General features: G+C 44.0%; 1 protein-coding gene across 1 annotated transcript in view; it reads left to right on the top strand.

Moving 5' to 3' along the window:
• The window catches only part of LOC306744951 (kalirin-like), a gene marked incomplete at its 5' end in the record, with an annotated part of 139,158 nt that overhangs the window by 111,093 nt on the left and 3,944 nt on the right, over window positions 1-24,121 (top strand). Inside the window, 20 exon segments of the mRNA XM_079227660.1 lie at window positions 7,943-8,146; window positions 8,655-8,740; window positions 10,768-10,917; window positions 11,214-11,309; window positions 11,893-12,011; window positions 12,915-12,981; window positions 13,425-13,528; window positions 13,611-13,680; window positions 13,769-13,836; window positions 13,838-13,847; window positions 13,934-14,026; window positions 14,110-14,160; window positions 14,301-14,378; window positions 14,479-14,664; window positions 14,870-15,041; window positions 15,808-16,022; window positions 17,391-17,674; window positions 20,883-21,045; window positions 23,078-23,140; window positions 23,303-23,330. Of these exon segments, the coding sequence (XP_079083786.1) occupies window positions 7,943-8,146; window positions 8,655-8,740; window positions 10,768-10,917; window positions 11,214-11,309; window positions 11,893-12,011; window positions 12,915-12,981; window positions 13,425-13,528; window positions 13,611-13,680; window positions 13,769-13,836; window positions 13,838-13,847; window positions 13,934-14,026; window positions 14,110-14,160; window positions 14,301-14,378; window positions 14,479-14,664; window positions 14,870-15,041; window positions 15,808-16,022; window positions 17,391-17,674; window positions 20,883-21,045; window positions 23,078-23,140; window positions 23,303-23,330 (2,307 nt within the window).

Here is a 24,121-nt window from a genome sequence, read left to right on the forward strand (position 1 = left end):
ACAAATACAAGATAAAAATGTCAAAGAATTTTTTTTATTTTTGCTGTTTTAGATGTAAAGAGAATTTTCAAATTTTTTTTTTTTTTTTTTGACGAGGCACATTTACACAAAGCCGACAGATTTCTGAGAGGGGATTAAGTTGACACACACACACACACACACACAGACACACACACACACAGTGTTGGGACCCGAGTCCTCGCTCTCTAAAGTAACCCTCCACGCTAATTAACACTGACTTCTGTTCCAAACAAATGAAGTGTGTTCTTCAGGGAGGGAGAGAAACTCAACGTGTGTGTGTGTGTGTGTGTGTGTGTGTGTGTGTGTGGGCTCCTCCCCCGTCTCCTCCTACCTCATTCTCTCCCTCTATCTCCTCTCCGTGGTGAATGTCAGCAGTGTGGACTTGAAGCTCTTGGTGGGACCGTCCCACTCAGTCAGACAGCTTACTAGAGAGAGGGGGTGTGTGTGTGTGTGTGTGTGTGTGTGTGTGTGAAGCATGTGTGTGTGAGAGGATGAAGCGAGGCCAGCATTGCTGTGGATGGATCCTCACCCGCTGCTGCTGCTGCTGCTACAACGGCACAGGTGGGACGAGCTGTAGGGACACACACACAGTGCGTTGTGTGTGTGTGTACGCTACCCGTGTGTGTGTGCTTGTGTTGCATGCATTACATGTTTGGGAAGTTTGGTGTGTGTGTGTGTGTGTGTGTGTGTGTGTGTGTATGCGCGCGCGTTGAGGAATGAAGCAGAAAACAGGTTTGTGGCTTCCAGTATTCCGCACACATGTCAGCTGTGAAAGGGGTGTGTGTGTGTGTGTGTGTGTGTGTGTGTGTGTGTGTGTGTGTGTGTCAGTCATTTACTGAATGAAAGAGGAACTGACAAACCTAGAGACAGACATTCATAGAGATTTAAATTCCTGTTATGATGTATTCTGCTGCCACTGGAAACCGATTTGAATTGAAAATTACTTTTGAAACAGGAAGTTGTGTCTCACACACACACACACGCACACACACACACACAGACTGAGACACATGAAGAAGAGGACAGTTTCTCTCTTTGTCTCGATCGAGAATCGGATGTTGGATTGTGCAATCGGTTTCTCAGTCAGCTGCTGCTCTGTGTGTGTGTGTGTGTTTGTGTGTCTGTGTGTATTTGTGTAGCAGGTTATGGTATCAAAGGGTTTACTGCGACTCCGCTGGAGTTGTCGTCGTCATTATTGTCTGAATTTCCTCAGCAGACATCCCCCGTTACATTCAGACATCTGATGACCTGACTAGGAGGCTAGGAGACTAGGAGGCTAGGAGACTGAGGCTATCCTTCCTGTAACCTTCGAGGTGAAAATCCTCAGCTCTCCTTCCTGTAGTCTCTTCTTCTTTCAGACCGGCACTGAGACTCTTGTGTGTCTGTTGTGTGGTGGTTTTGCTGGAGAGGTCCACCGTAGATTTAAATAGGCAACAGGTGCTTTTCTGGGAGACTTATTCTCTCCAGAAGAAGAAGAAGAAAAAAGAATCCCAGCGTTGGTTGTTTGTTTGTTTATGTTTTCATAACGAGCAACTTGGAGGCAGCGAAGCCGTTTCCTCCACAGATGGAATCGGTGATTTGTTGTTGGGCGGAGTCTGATCTCAAAACATTCACATCTCTGTTTTGGAACCGTCATTTGGGGACTTTTTTCTTTTAGAAAGATGTTACCTGACTTGCTGAAGGCTTACATAGTTTAAATCGGTGACACAGACGGTAAACCAATACCATCCCGCACATGTTTCCAATGAGGATATCAATATGTAAAATGCAGCGTACTTTACATATTCACGCCTCCATCATGGAGCGACAGAGAGGATTGTTCTTCAGCTAACGAGGGATGTAGCCCTTTAAGCCCTAACCCTAATAACCCTAAACCCTAATCCTATTTATTGTTTGAGTTGTGTTTAGAGGTTGTACATCGGGATTATATATTATTGTAGCCCTGATTTTTATGTTTAATTTGATACCTAACATGTTTTTTTTTGAGGGGGGGAGGGATTTATACCATGATTTTTTTCCTTGATTTTCCTGATATATAAGGGTCCCCCGATTGGGCTTTACAGGTTAATATGTAGCATATATATATGTATGATCAACGATGAGGTTTGAGTTGTTTTTCAATTTAAAAGATGACTTAGCGTCACAAAGTCTGTTTGTTGTAGTTTCATTCAGTTTTGTGCAAAATGTGCTTTTCTTTTTAATTTGACAAACATCAAGTGTGTAATTCATGAAACGATTCAAACGGGATTTAAAAAGAAGTTTGTGTCATCAGGGGGGAAATCCATCCATCCATATTCCCATAAGGTTTTATACAGACATTCTATAAAAGTGACATTGTTTCAGCTCAGCTGGCTAGACGGGCTTGACGTGTCCATTACAACATGTGTAGTGAGGGGGTAAAAGATGAGCGTCAGCAGCTTTTCCTTCGTGACTTATGTCTTGTTTCCCCTCCAGAAATGAGTCTTTCACTTCCAGTTGAGCTGTTTCCCATAAAGAGTTTTGTTTTTAGTCACAATGTATCATTTCCTCCCAAAAGGAGCTTTTAGCTTCAGTCCTTTTTCCTAAGAAATCAAGAGTGAGGAGGAGTGAAGTCTAAGAAAGGGGGTTTGGGTTTGCTGCTATGGACGACACGTTTCTATGAATGGTTTTACTTGGTGTCTGCAGGCAGGAAGTTGAACAAAATGAAATGCCAAGACTCGATAAGCTTGTAGCCGTGTGGATGTTTTGTAATTAGCTTGTGCTTTTGATTTTGTTTGTCTTTTTGTCAGCAAAGATTACGGTAAAACTACCGGCCCGTGTTTTGTGTAGCATGAGAAGAAGAAGAAGAAGTCGTCGTTACATTTTGCAACAAATTCTAGTTGTTTTTTCTTCTCTTTGGTTAATATTGTTGGGGGAGCAAAACATGTTGTCTGGTTGGGAAGATCATTCTGGATGTCGGCCGGACGAGCCTCCGCACGTCGGTAACAGAAACCGAGGCCTCTGACTAAGCGGTGATGTTAGACGAGTCGGCAGTGAGACCGGTTTGCTTCATCAGAGAGAGAGAGAGGTATGAGAGGAACGTCAACCTTCCAGATTACTGTCACTTCCTGTCACTGACACATACAAAAAGTGTGTGTGCACAAAACTACAGTTTTAATACTTTTCAGGGACTCTATTTACTAAAACTATGCTTTTATTCTCACATTCATTTCATTTTTCTGATTTGTTCCGTGGATTTTTCTATTCAGATGCCGTTCAGGAAAGTTAGCGGGTGTGTGTGTGTGTGTGTGTGTCAAGCTCGGTAGGCCTGAGTCTCAATACTCCCTTGTTAATAGAGCCATTCATAGACAAAGTGTGTGTGTGTGTGTGTGTGTGTGTGTGTGTGTGTGGCGTAATTACCGAATGAAACTGTGTGTGTGTGTGTGTGTGTACATGAGTGAGAGCAAGACAAAAACCCTGTTCTGTTGCATTCATACCAGCGGTTTCGTATCTACAGTCTGGAGGTCAGGTCTGTGTGTGTGTGTGTGTGTGTGTGTGTGTGTGTGTGTGATTAAAGATAGTGAGTGATGGGGATTCTAACAGTAGACCGTCTGTCTTCCTGTCGCTGCTGAACAAAAGCTTCCTTGTCTGGTCTCACCTGATTGGCCGGCGGTGTGAACGCGCTGCTCTCTGCTGTGCAGCGGTTTCCACAAACTCACTACGGCCTCTAAAAATAAAATCTGTTCTGTCGAGTCCCAACAGATAGAAAGTGTTGCTCTGGAATGCGTCATGTGACACATTGTTGCATTGGCGTTGAACCTGGAGGTCCGGATCAGGACCGAGTGGAAGTCTTTAAAGAGTTTAATGACTCGACAATTACAAATAACCGGGGGGGTGTGTGTGTGTGTGTGTGTGTGTGTGTGTGTGTGTGTGTGTGTGTGTGTGTGTGTGTGTGTGTGTGTGTGTTTTTCTCACCTTTTGTATTTTTGTTCCACGAGAGTAGAAAAGTTCCTGCGTTCCTGGCGCCGTTAGTCCCGCCTCCTTATCTGGGATTGTTGGTGTACCTGTGGAAGATCTTCTGGAGATGAGGACGCGTTATTACTGATGATACAATATAGAGGAATGTGTTTCCAGGCCGTTTTGCACAAACCGCTGACGTATTAACAGCAAATACGTTTTTACGTATTTTGGGTTGCACGTCTGTCGGGGTTGAGTGATGACATCTTTCCGACGGACATGGATGATGAACTACAGCTGGTTTAGCCGTGATTCTACTCTCGTCATGCGTCGAGCTCATAGTACGATATGCTCCTTTGTTCCTGGCCGAGGTCCGAGGAATGAGTTCTGAATCCAGGAAGTGATTCAGCTTGTTCCCTCGCCTCGAGGGTTTATACATTTTGTTCGACGTCATGAAACGCAGATTTGAATGAGAATATTTGAATATAGGAGTTTTCCCTCCCGAGCATCTAAATGAGAGTAAACGTCCTCCTTCAGCCTGGTGGCGCTGAAGTCATGTGACCGTGGGGTGGGTCCTTTTTATAGCCTCACGTTGGCTTCTCACTTCTGGCTGATTCTACATTCATGCTTCAAAATAACATAAAAGTGGTAGAAAGATAGATTGATTTTTTTGCTACAGCAGTATTTGTACATACAGGTTACGCAATAAAATGTTTTTTTAAAGCACAATATATACAAAAATAGAATAAATGTGTGTTTGTTTGTGTTTGTTTGTTTGTCAAAATATAATTTACAAAGATTGTTTGCTTTTTTTTTCTGCAATAATCCAAATGTAAAAAAATCATAAAAGAAAGTAAAGTTTATCTATATTGCACTTATGGCAGACAAAGGTCACAAAGTGCAGGAGTAAAAAAAAAAAAAAAAGTGACCATAACACGGGAAGAAAGCTCAATAAAATAGACGATACAAACAATATAAAAACAGATAAAAAGCAGGCGGCACTCGGTAGGCGACCGGTCGGCTGCGTCATCTTCCTCTTCCTGCGTCATCTTCCTCGTCCTCCTCTTCGTCTGTCTGTAATGAGTTTCTGTCTTCAAGGAGCCGCTCCACGTCATGACACTCTGCCTGGCAGCACGCGCAGGTGACCCGCGGACATCTTAAAAACACATGGCTGGGTTTCCCTCAGCGGCCCTCCAGGGAGCAGCCAGCGGGACGGGCAGAGGCTCGCTGATCCATGTCTCGCGTTCTTTTACGATGCGGTTGTGTGTGATTTAGTTTTCACCGCTCAGTTGTTTGTCAACACAATGTAACATTTCACCATAGTCATGAAATCTGTACGGCCTTCAGGTGGGACACTCCACGTTGTGTCAACTCTCAGGCTGGGAGTGAGTTCAAGTGACAACACTCAAGCACAAAGGAATTCTTGTGAATTACAAAGTTAAAGACCAACAAGTGTGTGTGTGTGTGTGTGTGTGTGTGTGTGTGTGTGTGTGTGTGTGTGTGTTTGCACAGTATGGTATGTATTTGCACTTCCTCTGGTGTGTGCAGAAGTACTAAGGTCAGCACGTGTTTTGGATTTGTACCGGTTTCATCAGTTGTTCTCTTGCACTGTGGGTAAAACGCTTAACTGAGACATATAAATGGACTAAATATATATATATATATATATATATATATATATATATATATATATATATATATATAAATAAATATATATAATCTATATATATATATATATATATATATATATAAATAAATATATATAATCTATCTATCTCTTCCCACTGTACAAAAGTGAAGCCAACATGTCGTGTTTACGGAAGCTGCCATCTTGAGATTTTGACCTCATTTGGAGTTTGCACAGTTTGTGAGCTTTGGTATCGAGGTCCCGCCCCCAGAGCCCCCATAGCCAATCACAGGCCTCAGCTTGTTGCCGTCAATGTCACCCAGCTGCCTCGTTAGCAGGACAGTAGCTGTTTGGCTAGAAAGCCTCACTAACTAACTAACCAAAATATCTCTGGAACTATAATACAATTGTCAGATGTTCTAATACGTGAAGTGTTGACATTTATGGAACGTTAAAGAAACATTCCCTGTCCAATCACATCCGTCACACTCTTCTTTTAGTACCCCCCCCGCCCATCCGCTAACATGGACGGGGGCGGGGCTTGCGACCTGTACTGCAGCCGGCCACATGGAGATGTTCCGGCTCCGCTTCTAAAGGAGCCGCCATGTTTCCCGTCTCCTGCGGCCTGAAGTGTGTTCAGTGGTTCCCGCCCTCCAGCGCTCTGGGCATCACGCTGGTCTCATGAGAGAAAGCAGCAGAGAAACAGACGCGGCTTCAGTAGCGCTGCGTGACCTTGGCTGCCTGTTGAACCAGCAGCTTTTATTGTTATATCTCAGCCACACTGCTGACCCGGTCAGATAACAACAAAAACAACAGTGAGCGCTAATTCATGCCTCATTGAACTGCAGTGCTCCAGTTCAATGGAGAAGGTGTGGGCAGTCCAGTGGGTTTGTTTTGTTTGAGTTGTGACAATTCATTTATATATTTTAAATTATATAGAAAATTGTGCAGTGATATATAAAAGACGGAATGGACAAACAGGTAGTTTGAGCTCAGACGTCTTTCTGCACATTGTTGACCTGCTCTGACTCTCAATGCTATCAGGAAGTGAAAGTTATCTTTACAGGAAACAAGTTTTATAGAAATGACAGATCACATGGTTGTGTTTTTTTCGGCGTCTACAGCTCAACAACAGACATTTGTGTAGATAAAAAGCATGCGCCCTGAGGAGGGAGGGAGGGAGGGAGGGCATGAATAGGGAGATAAAGGAAGGTAAACAAAAAGGAGCCCCCCGTTGACCCTTGACCTTTCATTTCCTGTCTGGAACAAACACCCGACACCACAGCCGCACACGGCTGCCAGCTGTGTGCGAGTGCAGCTGATGCATGACTACACAACTCACTCACAGCGGCCTTCAAAGAGATGTTCTGTTACTTTACACACATTCTGAAGCCGCTACAGGGAACAGGGTCAAATAACTATAGATATCACCATGACACTTCATTTAGGTAGTACTAGTAGTATGTAGAAATCTACAAATGCAAAAAGACAAAAGTAGTGAAATAAACAGCTAAATATGTATTTGGGATGTTTTTTTTCTCCACGCTAGTCTGCAATAAGACAATAGCAGTCCAGTGCGTAACAAAATATGCGTTTGATAATGATGTCTGTGAGATTAACAACTGCCAGAGAAGGAATTCATCTCCAGCAGGGCCACAGGTGTCATAGATGACAGCGTCTTCAGACGTGTGACACGAGAGCAGCTGCTAAACACATTTAGTTGTTTTCAGTAAAAGAGACTGATCTGGATCTCACAGTTTCCCTCAAAACACGACCGAACACGATGATGAAGAGCACATGAGCCTCATCGGGGACCAACGAGAGCAACGTTACAGAAGTCTGCAGCTCATTTATGACACGTTTAAAAAATAAGTCTCTACTTGCATGAAGGCCAGTTTAAACGCGACTTTCGTTATTTAAATGATTTTAAACGGAGAGCAGCGAAAGAGCAACGTACTTTTTTTTTTTTTTTTACTTTTGCTCCGTAAATAAAGGCCTCAACCAATCAAGTTGTGCGAAATGCTTTATTACACCTTTTTTAATTCTTACCTTTCACAATAAAAGCCTCAGACGTAGAAGTTTTGTTGGCGAGATTTTCCCATTTTTAGTTATTTTTTTCACGCCACCTGTGTGTAAAGGCCTTTATCCCAAACTCAACCATACCCCTCCCTTCACCTAACACAAACACAACCACCGACCCAAAAATCTGTTGGTTTTTTCACAAACAGGGACACAACTTTGGTCCCCAATTGGACAAGCGGTCCCCATAACTGGACTTTAGTCGGAAAAGTTAGGAGCAAACACACACGCACTACTTAGAGGAGCTCTTTCTTTCGATCGGCTCCCACTAAAAGGTCAAACTTGTGCTTTTCCTTCCAGAAAACTACCCCGTTAGCGGCTCTGACGGGAAGACGGAGTCCGTGACGAACCTTCAGCCGCAGCCGTCCCTCAGCTCGCTGCAGTCCAGCTCTCCCGGACCCAAGCGCTCCGGAAACACTCTGAGGAAGTGGCTCACCAGCCCCGTCCGCCGCCTCAGCCACGGCAGCTCCGTCAAGAAGCTGCCCAACAAACCGAAGAAGACGGGTGAGGCAATCGATCAATACAGGAGGGTTTGGGCCTGAGGACGAGGTTTCACCGTTTGTGTAAAGACGTTCTGAGTCGGTACTGAGCCAGAAGACGGCTCTGATTGGAAGCAAATGGACACGTTTCAAAGCATAACGTACAGTTTTCTTTCCTTCCATGTAGCCATTCATTTCGGATCATTTTAGTGCACTGTAAAAAAAAAAACTCCTGGTATTACTGTTGCAAGTAGAGACCTTCTAATAAGAATCTGACGCAGCAACGTTTTTAGATGCGAGATCCTGCTGCGCCTCCATATGACAATAACACACCTTTGTGATATATATGTATATATATGTGTGTGTGTGTGTGTGTGTGTGTGTGTGTGTATATATATATATATATATATATATATATATATATATATATATATATATATATATATATATATATATATATATATAGAATGCTAGAATGTATCCTTGTTAAAAAAATAAATCTTTGTTGACGTATTGACCCGTTTGATTGACAGGACCAGGAACGGGAAGAGAGGAAAGCAGGAAGAGTATCGACCTGGGACAGCCTGACCCGAACCTGCAGGATGACCTCATCGATCCGGTAAGCGGGAGATTCAAAGGAGAGCGTGTGCTTTAGGTTTTTGGGTCGAATGTATTTCAGGAAGCGGTTTCAGTGTTTTGGCTCGGATCCGGCCGGTGACTGCCGCTGTGTTTGTGGGAAGCGGAACATTCCGAGCTTCAAGACGCCGCCAGATGGCCTTGTGTCCAGATTGTTTTGGTTTTAATCCCAGTAGTCAGCACCAACAGCACTTTTTAGTTTGATGAGGACATCACATATTCTATAAGCAGGGAGGGTGTAGCCCTGTGGAGAATAAATAGACCAGCACAACTAATTGGTTCTTAAATAACTTATTATTTACGATAACTGAGTTATTTAGTTGAATGAAGAAAGGGTTAAACGAGAACAACAAGTCTCACCTGCAGTTGATTGGAGGTGGGACAAAGGATTTGGTCAAGAGATGGGTGTGAATGAACTCGTATAAATCTGGAGTTCGCTGAGCCACTGCAGACTGAAGGGACTGCGCGGATGAGGAAGTTGCAGTTGCCCGTTGCCGTCGCCCGTTGCCGTCACCGTCGCGTCGTTTTGGTTTTTTTTTCTGAGATGCCGAACTTTCGCTGGTTTCTGCATGGCTGAGGGATTCAGGAGGCAGCCCCTTACCCGAGCTACACAGGTGTGTGTGTGTGTGTGTGTGTGTGTGTGTGTGTGTGTGTGTGTGTGTGTGCCATTTCTTAGTTTGGAGAGGTCTGTTTTGTGTCGTTTGTATTATTGTCCACCAAAAAGGTAAAAAGATTTAGTCGGTAAACTCTTTATATCTTTTTCACAGAAAGCCGTTAACGTCTAGTGTGGTCTAATTAAATAGATTATGAATATAATTAAATGAGCCGTGAACCGAACCCGAACACTCCCTCGTTCCTGTTTAACTCGTAATTTAGATCTACTAGAGAGTTGGAAGGTGCTTCATGTAAATGGTGAAACCATCAGCTGAAAGAGACTCAATGGTTTCTGCTCCTATACACAAAGCCTCTGTAGTTAAAGGTCGTCGATCTGCTCTTCCTGACCAGGAGGTACGTGGAGATTTATTGATATTATCTACACTTATGTAACGACAGTAAACTAAAGTTTGCTTTCTTGTTCCTCTGACACAAACAAATGTACAACCTTTGGACTTTTTTATGTGAATCCTGTTGTTGTTGTCAAAGCAAACCCCTGCAACATTATTTGTTCTTTATGACTTTCTAAAAAATTAATTAAACCCTTAAAATAAAAGTCATAAATGCTTAAGAAGAAACACGACAGTTTAATGATCACAAAGGAAACATTGCATCTAAGACGGGACAGACGAGGGAAAAGAAGAATGGATTTTTAAAAAGTGTGTTGAACAGATCCAGTAAGTTCCACAGGAACGTTCTGCCACTTAAAGGGACAGTACGGATGTTTTGAAGTGGCGTTTTAGGAGGTTCTTCTCCAGAGTCAGCAGATGGGGTTTAGTAAAGTAATGTGCTGCTGTGGACACTTAACACATCTGTGAAAGTTAATGTTATTTTTAGAATATTTGTCATTTTGCCTTCGCAGAACACAGGAAACGCTGGTCTACAGCTGCCTTTATCGGTTAGTTTTTTAGGTGAATTCGAAACTTTCCCCAAAGTTAAAAACAATATGGATGTCTGTTCCTCGTCGAGGGGAGAAAAGAGCCGCCTGAAGGCAAGATTAAGTGGGAAAAATAAAGAATAAAGAAGAAATACAGGAAACACCGGGATGGATTTTATAGGCTTGTACTTCTCCGAACTATTAGCCAAACATTAGTTTAATTCTATAAACAATCAACTAACTCATCGAGTCTGACCTGAACCGTGAGGATTCATTCATCTGTGATTCATCGCCACTCGGCATCTTCATGCTCCGTGACTCATTCAAGTGCATCCAGAGGAAATGTGAAGTTTTTTTCGAATACGCGGGTTTTGTCCAATAAGGCGTCCGACGACGTCATGGAGAGACCGTTCCAATCACTAATCCTGCTTCTGATGAATGAGCAAGAAGGGGTTTTTACTTTTCATTTCTCCCTGCAGCGATTCCACAGTAAGGGCGGTAACTCCCTGTCCAAGACCCCGGTGTCTGGGATGCAGAGCGGCGGGGAGGAGGAGCCGGACGAGGAGGTCCACACGCCTCTGCCTCCGCCCATGGAGATCATCAAGGACTCCTCGGCCCAGGACGACAAGGTGAGGCTTGATGACGTCGGCCTTGAACATCTCCGTCTTTCCACTAACGTCCTGCAGCTTTTGCTTTGACATGCTTACTGACGAACTTCAGTTTTGTGTGATTTTATTTGCATTTAACTTTTCTTTGGGTATAAATCCTGCACTTGGTCCAGCTGCTTTTCTCTCTCTTCCTCTGCGGTTTTTATTTTCGAACTCGTCTTTCTTCCGTTCACCTCCTCCTGCCTTCGCTCCTTCACTTCCATTTTTTACTTTCTAACACGGCAGTTTTGCTTTTGCTCCTCCTCTTACTCTCTCAGTCTTCATCCTTGCTAACGTCTCTGCAGTCGTCCTCTGAGGTGCCCAGCGCCGCAGACCTGGTTAGCGCCATCGAAAAATTGGTTAAAACCAAGATGGTGAGTGTGTATGCTTGTGTGCATGCATTGGTCATACACACGTGCAGTTTTACAAATAGGTTTTCTTTATAATGAGCACACATGACGTGGAGGTTGTCTTCATAATGCAGCATTGAGTGAACACAACCTCCATAAAGCTTAAATATCATGTTTGGATCTTTTTTGTGCTTATTTTACCAAATTATTATAATAGTCAATGTGTGTAGTGCCAGCATGTGCATGTGCAGTAGAGTGTTTCTATGTGAATGTGTTGAAATTGGGAAAAGCAGGAGTTGAGTTTTTCTTACATCAACACCGGTCGTTCCTTTAGGCGACTAAAGACCAGGCTGCTGCTGCCCTCTGCTGTCATGAAAGAATCTCATTATTCTGATGTTGGCTATGTTTGAGTTATTGCTTATTGAGCGTCTTAAAGCTTGAGGGTGTTGACTGTTATTCATATTGTAGACCAATCAATAATCCTGGTCCAAATAAATGAGTTAGCCTTGATAGAGGATTATCTCTGTCCTTTCCTGAATCTGACTAATAATTGTGAGAAGGAAAGAGAGATTGACTCCACCTGTAAACCCTGACCTCCTCCCTTCAGCCTCTGGAACCAGGAGCGTACCCCGGCTTCTCGCCTCTCTCTCCGCCGGAGCAAATCACTCCCGTCCAGCCACGAAACCCTGAACTGGAGCAGAAAGCCAAAGCAATGAGGGGACGGATGTGAGTACTGTAGAGAACCGTCACTACTGCTGCTGCCATTACTCTGACAGCCACAACTGGTTTTATATCAAGAACAACTACTTCTAAAGAAGGGAATATGTTCTACCCAGAACCAGTCGCTTCTGAAGAACCTTCTGGAACAAATGTTTTTTCCAAGGTTTCCATAAAGAACCCATTTTGGAAGGAGGAATTCTTCAAGGATTGTTGAAAGCATGGATGTGAAAAGATCGTCGCAGACCCCACAAAAAATATTATCTTGGGAACCAATATAGTTGTGTGTTATACGCTGCACAGGGTGGGTTTTAGATGAAACCCTTTGAATATAAAAAGGTTTCTCGGTAGATCTTCCAGGGTGGGTTCTGGATGAAACCCTTGGAATAAAGTAAGGGTTCTCGGTAGATCTTCCAGGGTGGGTTCTGGATCAAACCCTTGGAATAAAGTAAGGGTTCTCGGTAGATCTTCCAGGGTGGGTTCTGGATGAAACCCTTTGAATATAAAAAGGTTTCTCGGTAGATCTTCCAGGGTGGGTTCTGGATGAAACCCTTGGAATAAAGTAAGGGTTCTCGGTAGATCTTCCAGGGTGGGTTCTGGATGAAACCCTTGGAATAAAGTAAGGGTTCTCGGTAGATCTTCCAGGGTGGGTTCTGGATCAAACCCTTGAAATAAAGTAAGGGTTCTCGGTAGATCTTCCAGGGTGGGTTCTAGATGAAAGCCTTGGAATAGTGAAGGGTAAAGTGGAAATATTGGATCCCAGATGGTCAATCCTTCATGTTGGATTATTCATTGAACCCTCTGAAAGGGTTGCAGATGAAACCTTTAAAAATAGTTCTACCAGCAACCAAAAAGGCTTCTCCTTTTGGTTCCTGACAAGCCAAAGCTGATTTCACTGTTTGTTCTGCTCAGGTTTGTCCTCAACGAGCTGATCCAGACGGAGAAGGACTACGTCAAAGACCTGGGCATCGTGGTGGAGGTGAGACACGCGTCTGTGATTATCTGTGCCAGGTCATGTGACTTATAACGTAGGATCGTCCGATTGTGATCTCTAGCTTTAGCTTCTATCTTTTTGTTGCTTCTGAATCAGTCTTTTTTTGTTCCTGGATAAATCCTTGGAAGAAATATTGTAGACCTTTCTGTCTGCTTCTCCCTGGCATCACGAAAATGTAATGGTATGTATCCAGTGAGTGTAGTTAGTGACAGTGTGGGTTCCGCGGTAGTTCTGGTAACTTGTCGGTGTAGTAGCAGGGGGGCGGGGCTAATCAAAGGGTCATCTGGTGAGTTTATGATCAGCATAGGACCTCTGCATGTCATTTTGATATAAAAAAAGGCCAAAAAAAGCACTGTGTGCAAGTAATCCCAGCTAGATAACGTATTCCTCGAGAGTCCTCACCATGCTGACCCACTTTGACCCTGCAGAACTTCATGAAAAAGGTCGAGGAGAAGGGCGTCCCTGACGACATGAAAGGAAAGGACAAAATCGTCTTTGGGAACATCCACCAGATCTACGACTGGCACCGAGAGTAAGTTTCAGCGTCGGCGTCCCGAGAGACCCAAAGGGGTCAGTTTGGACCGCTTGTAACGTCCCTCTTCTGTCCCCGTCAGCTTCTTCGTTGGCGAGCTGGAGAAATGTCTGAACGACCACAAACACCTTCCTGAGCTCTTCATCAAACATGTGAGTGGAGCGCTGGCTGGTGACGAGGAGGATGTCTTTGCTCTGTTAAAATGTATTTGACCTGGACGATCTGCTGTCTGTGTTACAGGAGAGGAGACTCCACATGTATGTGGTTTACTGTCAGAATAAGCCCAAGTCGGAGTTCATCGTGGCCGACCTATTTTGATGTAAGTGATATTTCGACTGTGATATTAAGCTCTTTTATTGCATTAAAGTCATGTCAGCATATGTTCTGATGCTGTTTGTCTTCCAGGAAATCCAGCAGGACACCCAGTCCAGGTTGACCATCAGCGACTTCCTCATCAAACCCATCCAGAGAATCACCAAATACCAGCTGCTGCTGAAGGTAGTTTTGAATCAATGGATTAAAAAAAAAGTACACAATTCTTGTCAACATGCAATACTTACCATGGTCATGCTTCTCCTCAGGACTTCCTGAAGTACAGCGCCAAGGCAGGCATCGACTGCGAACAAATTGAGGTAAAATTCCGTGCGCCTGAATCCAGGACTCGTTTAGATGTATTTTATTTTTGTTTGTGTGTCCGTTAAGGACGCGCTCCTGAAACGAACACACGGCAAATGATTGAACCACTCTCTCTCTCTCTCTCTCTCTCCTGCAGAAAGCAGTGGGTCTGATGTCTCAGGTCCCTAAACTGTGCAACGACATGATGAACTTGGGTCGGCTGCAGGGATACGAGGTACGTTCACTTCCTGTTTGATAGCGGGTTTTTGCACTCAGCCCAGTACACGCCCTCCACCTGACCGCTGAGCATTGGATGAATTGCGTTTTCTCTGCAGGGTAAACTGACCTGTCAGGGCAAGCTGCTGCAGCAGGAGACCTTCTTTGTGACCGAGCAGGACACCGGCGTCCTGTCGCGCTCCAAAGAGCGGCGGGTCTTCCTCTTCGAGCAGATCGTCATCTTCAGTGAGCTGCTCAGGAAAGGCTCGTCCACGCCCGGATACCAGTTCAAGAAGAGCATCAAGGTACGCAGAGGATGGGGTTCTTTTATCGGGTAACGTTAAGCGTGCACCTGTTCAAAGGGTAGCTTAACACTATGTACTGATCCAGCTCCCATTTTACAGCATTTATTTTCACTTTCCTCGAGAAGATCCAGTAATTCAGTGCAAAATAGTGACAAATCTATGCTTCTATCCCAGCCGTCTCACCACCTTGCCTCCTCCCCTCTAGGTGTCCTACCTGGGTCTGGAGGAAAGCGCGGACAACGATCCCTGTAAGTTCGTCATGTCGTGTCGCGGCTCGTCGGAGCGCTTCACCCTGCAGGCCGCCAACGTCGACATCAAGCAGGTCTGGGTCCGACGCATCCAGGACGTCCTGGACGCTCAGAGCAACTTCCTGTATGGTGAGAGAGCGCACACACACACACACACACACACACACACACACACACAATAGACGACTAGCTCGCTGCCGGTCAGACTGCTGTGTAAAATGTTCCTCTCAGCTTGGCCTCTGCTTTCCAAAGTTCCTCTATTCTTAAGCTTTATACTTTTATGCTGTAAAAATAATAGAAATACAAAAGTCGTAGTTCTTAGTTTATTAGTATTTTAGACCTTTAGTGTTGCCTGTTTGACAACTACATGTTAAACATGAAAGAAACTATTAAGTAAGGAAGCCCTAAGAGGAGAAGTGCTTTTATATTGTTTATCCACTCAGGGCTTCCGTAGTTAAAAAACATATGATGCTTATTTTGTTTACTTTCTGTGGCTTAATTTATTCTACATCATATCAGTAGTTTTGCATCTTTATATCTGGTTGCTGAAAAGCGTTGTTTTGAGCTACATCATCAAGAAGTCTTCCCCGGTGAATAAAACCCGAGCGTAGTGAAAAAGGTGTTTATAGTAAGGTCTTATTTTTATTTATTTGGTCGTAACTTACACAAGTAGCTGACTTTTTGGATGTTGAGGTTTCCTGATTGCACTTGAATACACAAAGCAAATGAAGGTTTAAGTCTCTAAAAGTCCGTTCTAATACTGAAAAGACTTGGCTGCCCGTTGGTGCATTTGAATCAACAGGTCAGTAAACAACAACACGTTGTGGGACTTTAACAACAAACGCACAACAATCAGGGTCCCAAAATCAAGTGCCCCCTCTGTGTGTGACTGCAGCTCTCCAGTCTCCCATCGAGTACCAGAAGGAGAAGGGCGGCGCCGGCAGCAGCGCCTCGCTCACCAGAAACCGCTCGACCTCGGGGAACCGGCCGTCCGCGACGCCTCCAAACCGCCCGTCCTCGGCGATCGGGTTCGAGGGAAAGGAGGAGCGAGGGAGGACCCAGATGAGGGTGTCCACCTCCAACGGCGGGTCGACCTGTTTCGAGTCCCGGGTGAGTTCCTGGAACCGGCCGCTTTACTTTAGTATATTTTAGATTTTCAGTCTGGGTGACGTGTTGTGATTTCTCGGCAATTAAGAGAAGAAGAAAAAGGCTGAGAACCTCGGGGTCTAGTCACACCTTTTACGCTCCTTTTTCATTTTATTGCCGAGTTGACGGAAGACTGCAGCTGGTGGACTGCAGCGCGAGGCGCTTCCTCTGCCTCCATTCTGTCTGCTCCCTCAAAGCACAAGGTCAAAATCTGGGTTACTGCAGGTGTAGCAGCGTACTGCGTGGGTTTATATATATACACACACACACACACACACACACACACACACACACACACACACACACCACGCTGTTCTCTTTCTGGCCCACTTTGACTGAACACACGTTGTTCAGCCGGCCGAGCTCCACATCAAAGCACCTTGCCCTTCGTCAAGGGAGAGATGCTCCCGGGGAACAAGACTTTTGGAGTTTTGAAATCGCATAAAATTAAATGATAAATGATGCTGAACAAAAATAGAACAGACTACAACCTTTTTAAAATGATGACCTGTACTGCTGCCGGCCACCAGGGGGCGATTGAGATGTTTTGGCTGCATCCTTTTGTCCTCTGTCCTTGAATGCAATCTTTAGCATAGACTGTATAATTGCATGTAGTCGTCGTGACGTCACCCGTTTCTTTTTTAACTGTTGTTTGAAGCCTCGAGTTTTGTGGTCAGGCCGCCGCCATCTTGGCTTTTTGCAACCAGTGAGTGTAAGTGACCATATTTGGATGCGGAGGAGGGACGTAGAGACGCCATTTCTGATTCTGTCAATCACCTTGTAGCCCCGCCCTAAAGCGTCCCCTGCTTTATGGTCTGTTTGACTCTAAATGACCATAATTTACTAAATGAACATCATGCTGTATTGAAGAAGACTTGAAACTAGAGATTGAGACATAAACTCATGTTTACAATGTTTACTGAGGGAATACTCATAGACTTCCATAGGTTCTGACTTTTCTTTGTTGCCCCCTGGTGGTCAGTAGAGATAAATGAAAGTTTAAGACACTTCCTCATTGGTCTGTGGTCTATTTGAGTCGCTCCAGAAAACGTGTGACGGCCGCCTACAGATTCCTGTTCGGCAGCAGTAGAGGTCATCACCTGGTTAGACTTAGGACCACCTTTTGAAAAAGCATGCTGCTGATGTGATTGTTTTTGCTGGTTCTCCTCCACAGGTCTGTAATGGCGTCATCCAACCCACATAGACTCACCTTTTTAACCTTTGTCCTCATCCTCTCTCCGTCCGTCATTTCTTTTCTTCGGCCTCCTCTCGCTCTCCTCTTTGTGTTCCCCTCGTCTTCCTCTCTTCGCCGTCCTCTCCCCTCGTCATCAGGACTTCGACGGCGGCTGCAACGGCGTCTCCTCCACCATGTTGGTCTCCGAGGACTACACGGCGCTCAAAGAGAACGAGATCTGCGTCAGCCAGGGAGAGACGGTCCAAATCCTGGCCACCAATCAGCAGAACATGTACCTCGTCTACCGGCCGGCCAACAGCCAGTCGCCGGCCGCCGAGGGCTGGGTGCCGGGCCGCATCCTGGGCCCGCTCACCAAGCCCATAAAAGACTCTTCGTCCACTTCCTCCTTCTCGGCGGCGGTGGCCGATGCCAACAACATCAAGTAAGTCCCGCCCCCATCCACCCAGCACTTCTTTACCTGCAGACAGACGCACTTCTGGTTGGGCTTCAAACCAAACACTCGGACTGGATGAGAGATTTGAGCTGACAAACTCACGTCTACCCTTTTTTTTTTTTTTTTTTTATCAGCTCCCATTCACAATTCCTAACTCCTCCCTCATTATACTCCCTCTCCTCCCCCTCCTCATCCTCTTTTTAAGAGCAAACTCTTGGATCTCACAGGAGACTTTTTTTTTTGTGTGTGTGTTTTGACTCTTGTTGCTCCTCGGAGGTAAAAATGTACAGAACTGGTCTCTTACTGTCCGTCAAGCTGCTGCAGGGACGGTTTTATTCCTCAGCCATCGTCTCCTGGCGGCGAAAAATGGATTTCAGGCTTGCAAAACGAACATAAACACACACACACACACACACACACACGCTCTGACGTGGTTCCATGAAATCGAGTACTGAGGATTTATGGCACAGAAATAGACTGGATAGAACATCTTGTAACTTGTAGCTGACTCTGGATATCAGAGAGAGAGAAACCATTGACACTCATGTGGAGCTAAAACCGGACTCTTATTTCAGTTCCTAACACCCTCCTTTTTTTTTTTTTTTTCTTTTTTTGTGTATATATTTTTTTTCTTTTTACAGTTTTTGAAAAGAAAAACAAAAAACTCACCTGGGGCATTCAGGTGGACTCCGCCCCGTTCTCCGCAGTGGAGAAGATTTATTTTGTTGTCTGTGGCAATCTATACACAAGTTTGTGTTTATTCTTCTTGTTGTTGTTGTTTTCTGCCTTGTTAATTATTATTTTTATTTTACACACAAAGTGGGATTTTGTTTCCTCCACGTTGATTTTGTTTATTATGTCGGCAGTTCACTGTACAAAGTTCATTTTGTTTTTTTTCCGACCGAGGCTCTAAAACATTCCTGTTTCAAAAAAGAAAAAGAAAGAAAAAAATCCCTTTTGCACTATTTAAGATAAGAAAAAATATGAATGAAGTCAGGCTGTGCAATATGTTGCGTTTAATGGCAACGGTCAGCATTGTACTGTTGGTAGTCTAATACTAATGATTTTAAATGTATTTTAAATATGTAAAATAAACCTTTTGGACTTGAGCATGAGTTAGCGAAGCGACGTGAAGGTGAAGTTGTTTTGTTCTGCGGTAGGCTGAAGATGATTGTAGTTTTTAACATTTGTAAATAAACTACAACAGCAAATGCTAAACTGAGCGTTCTGCCTGCTTCTGTGTGCTGTCATTCCATTAGATGGAGTTTCTTTTTGGGGAACTTATTGGCCGAAATGCAATATCATTTTCATAAGTTGAAGTTTTCATTAGTGTATAATCACTTGAAACAAAGCATCGCTGTGTTTTCGTTAGCATAGCATGAACTCGTCATATCTAAATGGGAAGTGCATCCTCCTCACGGCGAAGTCCGCCATCTTGCGCTGCCATCTTGTGCCGCCATATTCTACGGTAACCCAGAACGGACATACCAAACCCTGGCTTTGGAGAGAGCCTTTTAGCATTCCTATGTTACCCGAGGGCCATCGTGGTTCTCCGGTACGCTTGTGAAACTGCGGCAACGTGAGCCGCAGAGTGCAACGGCACTGCGGCGTCACCGCTAGCCACAGCTAGCCACTGCTACCCACCGCCGCTAGCCAATGCTAGCCGCCGCCTCTAGCCGCCGCCTCTAGCCACAGCTAGCCGCCATCTGATTTTGGTTTTGCACTCGGCGGCTCACGTTACCGCAGTCTCCGAAAGGGTTTTCAGTCAGTTGCAATTTGCAACCACGCCGCGAGATGCAACCAAATCCTGCACACTGGCCCTTTAAGACAAAAGAGAGAGATTTAGGAGTGAGGTGAAAAAAAGGACACGAACATAATATCAACAATTATTACAGCTCTATTTTATTAAAGATCATGTTATCTCTACCAAGTATCCTCTTCAGGAAATTCGATGAGAAAAGATAAAATATTATTTAAGACATTTTTAATGAAGAAGTGTAACGGCACTGAACACTATTATTTTCTGCACCTTTTCCCTGTATGTTTAATTTGTTGTATTTGTTGTTATTGCAGTGAAATTTTTTTTTAAACCTTTGTTTGTTTCAGTTTTTACTAACATCAACGGTTTGACACTCCACAGAAGGTAGAAACTTTAAATACAAATACAAAGAAGGTTGCATTTTGGTTTAATGTCAGTTTTGCAAAACAAAGGAACATCTTCCATGTTGTTGTTTTGAATATTGAACTATCACGAGTCTACAAGAGACACAAGTGTGTTGGACTGCAGGTGTGATCCTTCATGACAGGTGGCAGTGTTGCCTCTGGTTGTGTGTTAGATGAAGGTACAGTATGTTACTCTCTCTCTCCTCCAGTCTCACTTTACCTCCGTCTCAATAAAGGCTGACCAGTGTCGCTCTGTCCTTCCTCTCCTGTATCTTAATGGACCAGAAGAGTCTGGCTGCAGCTTCAGGCTACAGCGAACCCGTCAGGACCCTCTGCTACAACACACACACACACACACACACACACACACACACACACACACACACACACACACACACACACACACACCTAGTCTGTACGGACACATCGACAAACAAGATAAAAGCAACAGAGGCTATGGAAGCCAAAATGTGTCAAACAATGAACCATTCATTCAAAAAAGTATTCTTTACTGTGAAAATGCTTGAAATATTTATCTCATAATGTGAATTAACTTTTGCCATCGCATAACTTTTTTTTGTTTAAATGATGAGATAATTAATTTAAATTAGGATTTTGTTTTTTAACATTGTTGGGGATTTTCAGAGATTAGATTGATTCACATTTGTTTATTTATTACCTGAATAGAAAATATTGAAGGCCCTCTTATTGGTCCCAACTTACTTGGAAATGGCGCTAAACCATCTTTTATTATCAGATACAGCTGTTTCCCAGGTCTTTATTATTTTGTGTGTATAAATACAAGGAAAGTGCAAAGATGAGAAGATGGACAGAATAGAAATGAATGCATAAAAGGTATTAAACTCATAAAACATGTCGTCACACCAAGCATGAAGCAGTCCTCTCAGCCACTAGATGGCGACGGAGGGTCCTGAGGAAGTCTTGACGGCCACTCTGCAGCCAGACTTAGCTGGACTCCGCTGAGCTTCTCTCTGATTGGCTGGTTGATGTTTCTCGTTCCTGTACCGAACAGGAAGTCTCTGTCATGGAACACACTGCGCGCCCGGAAGCGCGCCGAAGCCAAGGACGCCTCCCTGTTGGGGGTCCGAGGTCCGGAGAACAGCCTCCTGCGTAAAACCAAAGAAAGCACGGCCCCTCCCCCGCTCGCCTCCCCGGCCGCCCGGCCGAAGGCCAAAGTGAGTACAGCAGGCCGACGGCGCACGCTGCTGATGTCATGTGTGTGCCGAAAACCCCCTCACTGCCCCACTTGTTTTTTATTTTTCTTCTTAACCTGTGTGTGTGTGTGTGTGTGTGTGTGTGTGTGTGTGTGTGTGTGTGTGTGTGTGCAAACCTGCAAACACAAAGTAGTTTCTGTGTCTCTATTTGAATCCGCCGGTGGTTCTGCCATGAATTAAATTAGTTGTTTATTATTATTATTGACTGTGCTGCTGGTTCAGTACATTTTGTATTTATGGATCAAGTAATGGTCAAAACCACAGCATATTTATATATATGTACTATCAAGCTAGCCAGTGCTACGTTAATGATGGGCACAATCGAGACGGTACCGTAGCAATTGACCCGTCTCTAAGCCCCGCCCCCTGTGCGTCTCCATCTAGCTGTCAGAGCTACCATGGAGCCCACACTGTCACTAACTACAGTCCCTGCTTCCTAAATTAAAACACTAAACTGGCTGATGCTATGCTATGATTGCCAAGGCTGCGTTATTTGGGGGGGAAAGTTTGTGTGGATTTACTTATTTATGAATCCAACGATCCCAACGACGCCATCGCAGTGAATTGATTCCAGTGAAAGATGTAATGTTATTAATGCCGGTGGGGACAAACCCACAGATTAAAGATTAGTGGGGACGGTTCAAACACAGTAAAAACAGAAGACGGTACATTTTCAAAAGATTAGACTGTTGAGAACCTTTTAATCAAGAACACTGCAGACCCTTTACCCCGGACCCTCAAATGCACTGATTGGAAAAAATAAAGTCTTGATTTGTTTTTGTGTTGTGATTTATTTCCCCCCCCCTTTTGCACGGATAGAGGTAGAATCCACAGAACTATGAATTTTAGTTTTTAGTTTGCTGTGCTAACCAGTGATTTCTGTCGTGGACTAACATGGCGGCGCCTCCAAAACAGTGTGTTGTGTGTTTTTTCAAGTTCACATGATGGTTGCTGTTTGAAAGGTGAAACATTGCACAAGAGCAGGCATAATGGATCCCTGCAACACATGTGACTGATTAACAGGATAAAGTTTCATTCATTTCAGCAAAAATAGACTTGGACGCTAAATGCAGAACCTTTTTCTGTACATCTTCCTGCTCAGTCCGATTCACATGATGCAGCTTTGAGCCGTCTCTGGTTTTAGTTTCTGTTACAATGATTTGTATGAACTAAAGAAATGAATGTGATAATGGATCCTGAGTGCAATAGAAACATTTAGATAGAGATCCTGGACTCTATGTACAATTGTAGGCATCAATAGCATCACTTTTTATTTTTTATAGAGCTGCTTTCTGCCATTTTTTTTTTTTAATTTAATGAATCCAAAATAATCAAAGCCTGGTGGAGGGAGAGATGAGCAAGCATCATAGCAGAGACACCTGTCCAAGGCCAAGCAAACAGAATCCACCATCTTTGTTACGGAACTTTTTATGGCTTTTAGAGTTTGGATATTTTCTTGAATTAAATCTGCATTGACGTCAACACGTAGCCGTGTGACCGATAGCGTGTGGTCGATAGCGTGTGGGTGGTAGCGTGTGGGTGGTAGCGTGTGGGTGATAGCTCTCCGGTGAAGCGTGGCCACCACAGCTCTCAGGTGAGTGTCGGCCAAACAAACAGGGTTCTGTGCAGAACAGAGAAGTTCTTTCAGATCCCAGTGGGAACTTCCAGGATATTCAAAGAGTTTTTTACTTCCTCATTTCCTCTCTTCAGCCACAGTGACACGTATACATCCTCCTAACACTCTCTTCATCCTCCTCACTTCCCTTTCATCCAACTTCTATCGCTCTAATATTTTTTTGTCATGAATTTTCTTCTACGTTTTCTTTCCTCTTCACTTTCTACCCCTCCTCCCTCCTTATTTCCTCTCCGATCGTCCCCTTGTTCTTTACACAATTTCTTCTGTCTTCCTTGCTTCCTTTTTACTCCTCCCTTATTCCCTACCCCCTTTTTTAAATCCCACATCTTCTACTTTCCTCCGGACCTCCTCCTTCAGGACGTTCACACATCAGATGAGTCAGACTGTGATGACGACCTTGACCCCAAAACAGGCATGGAGGTACGCACACAAATATTTATTTAAAGTGTTGTGTGTTGACTGAAAAGACACAAATATAGTGTCATGTTTTAAATATAACAAACAATGCAGTTAGTTAATATAAGTATTATGTTAAACTGAACCTCAGCGAAACGTTCAACTTTGACCTCATCTGTTTTCCAGCTCCTCAACCCAAATTTCATCCAAGAAGGTAAGAGACACACAAGGTCATCAGAGTCGGACCCATCACATTTAATTTAAGATTCAGATGACATTTCTTATGTAGTTTTTGGTCGTTTCTTTGCGATAAGAGGAAGAAAAAAAGGTTTTAATGTTGTAATACTCATTTTGGCCACAAGAGGCTGAAATGAACCACCAATCACTAATGTTTTCTGACAGGTGCGTTATTAGTTCAATATCTTGCTAAGACAAAATATATGTACTTTGTGTTTAGAGAGTATGGAGAACATTTAAACTCACCTGAAAGAAAACATGAATGATTTTTAGGATGATATGAGTATTTCATCAACAAAGAAAAAGTATTCTGACGAAAAACAAAATGACAAAAACTTCTTTTCACCTGTTAAGTCATAAGCAAGAGGAAACAAAAGTAGATCAGGCTTAAAATAGATCGACCAGTTTAGTTTAACCCCTCAGGGCTTCTACCTCACCAACTGCAGAGCACAAAACTAAAATCGGGTCAGCTGCTTGATCAATGACTCCAGAACCAGAATCTGCTCGATGCACTGGTCTGATTCCCAAAGCTGGGCTGCTAACTGGGCCCAAGTCCTCATTAGCAAGGACTGGACAAATCTGGCGGCCATTTTGGCCAAAGCCGGATAACATTTTAACCCATCTAGTGATATCATCTTCTGTGCCTAAATGCCACCACAAGGTCTACTGGTATGACATGAAGGGAGTGAATAAAACCAGAGGGCCATGCTGGGTTTGCAACCCCGCCTACAGTACACCTTTAAACCAGAACTTTGAGTATTCAGCGGC

Source organism: Taurulus bubalis (genome assembly GCF_910589615.1).
Source record: "Taurulus bubalis genome assembly, chromosome: 1".
NCBI lineage: Eukaryota > Metazoa > Chordata > Actinopteri > Perciformes > Cottidae > Taurulus > Taurulus bubalis.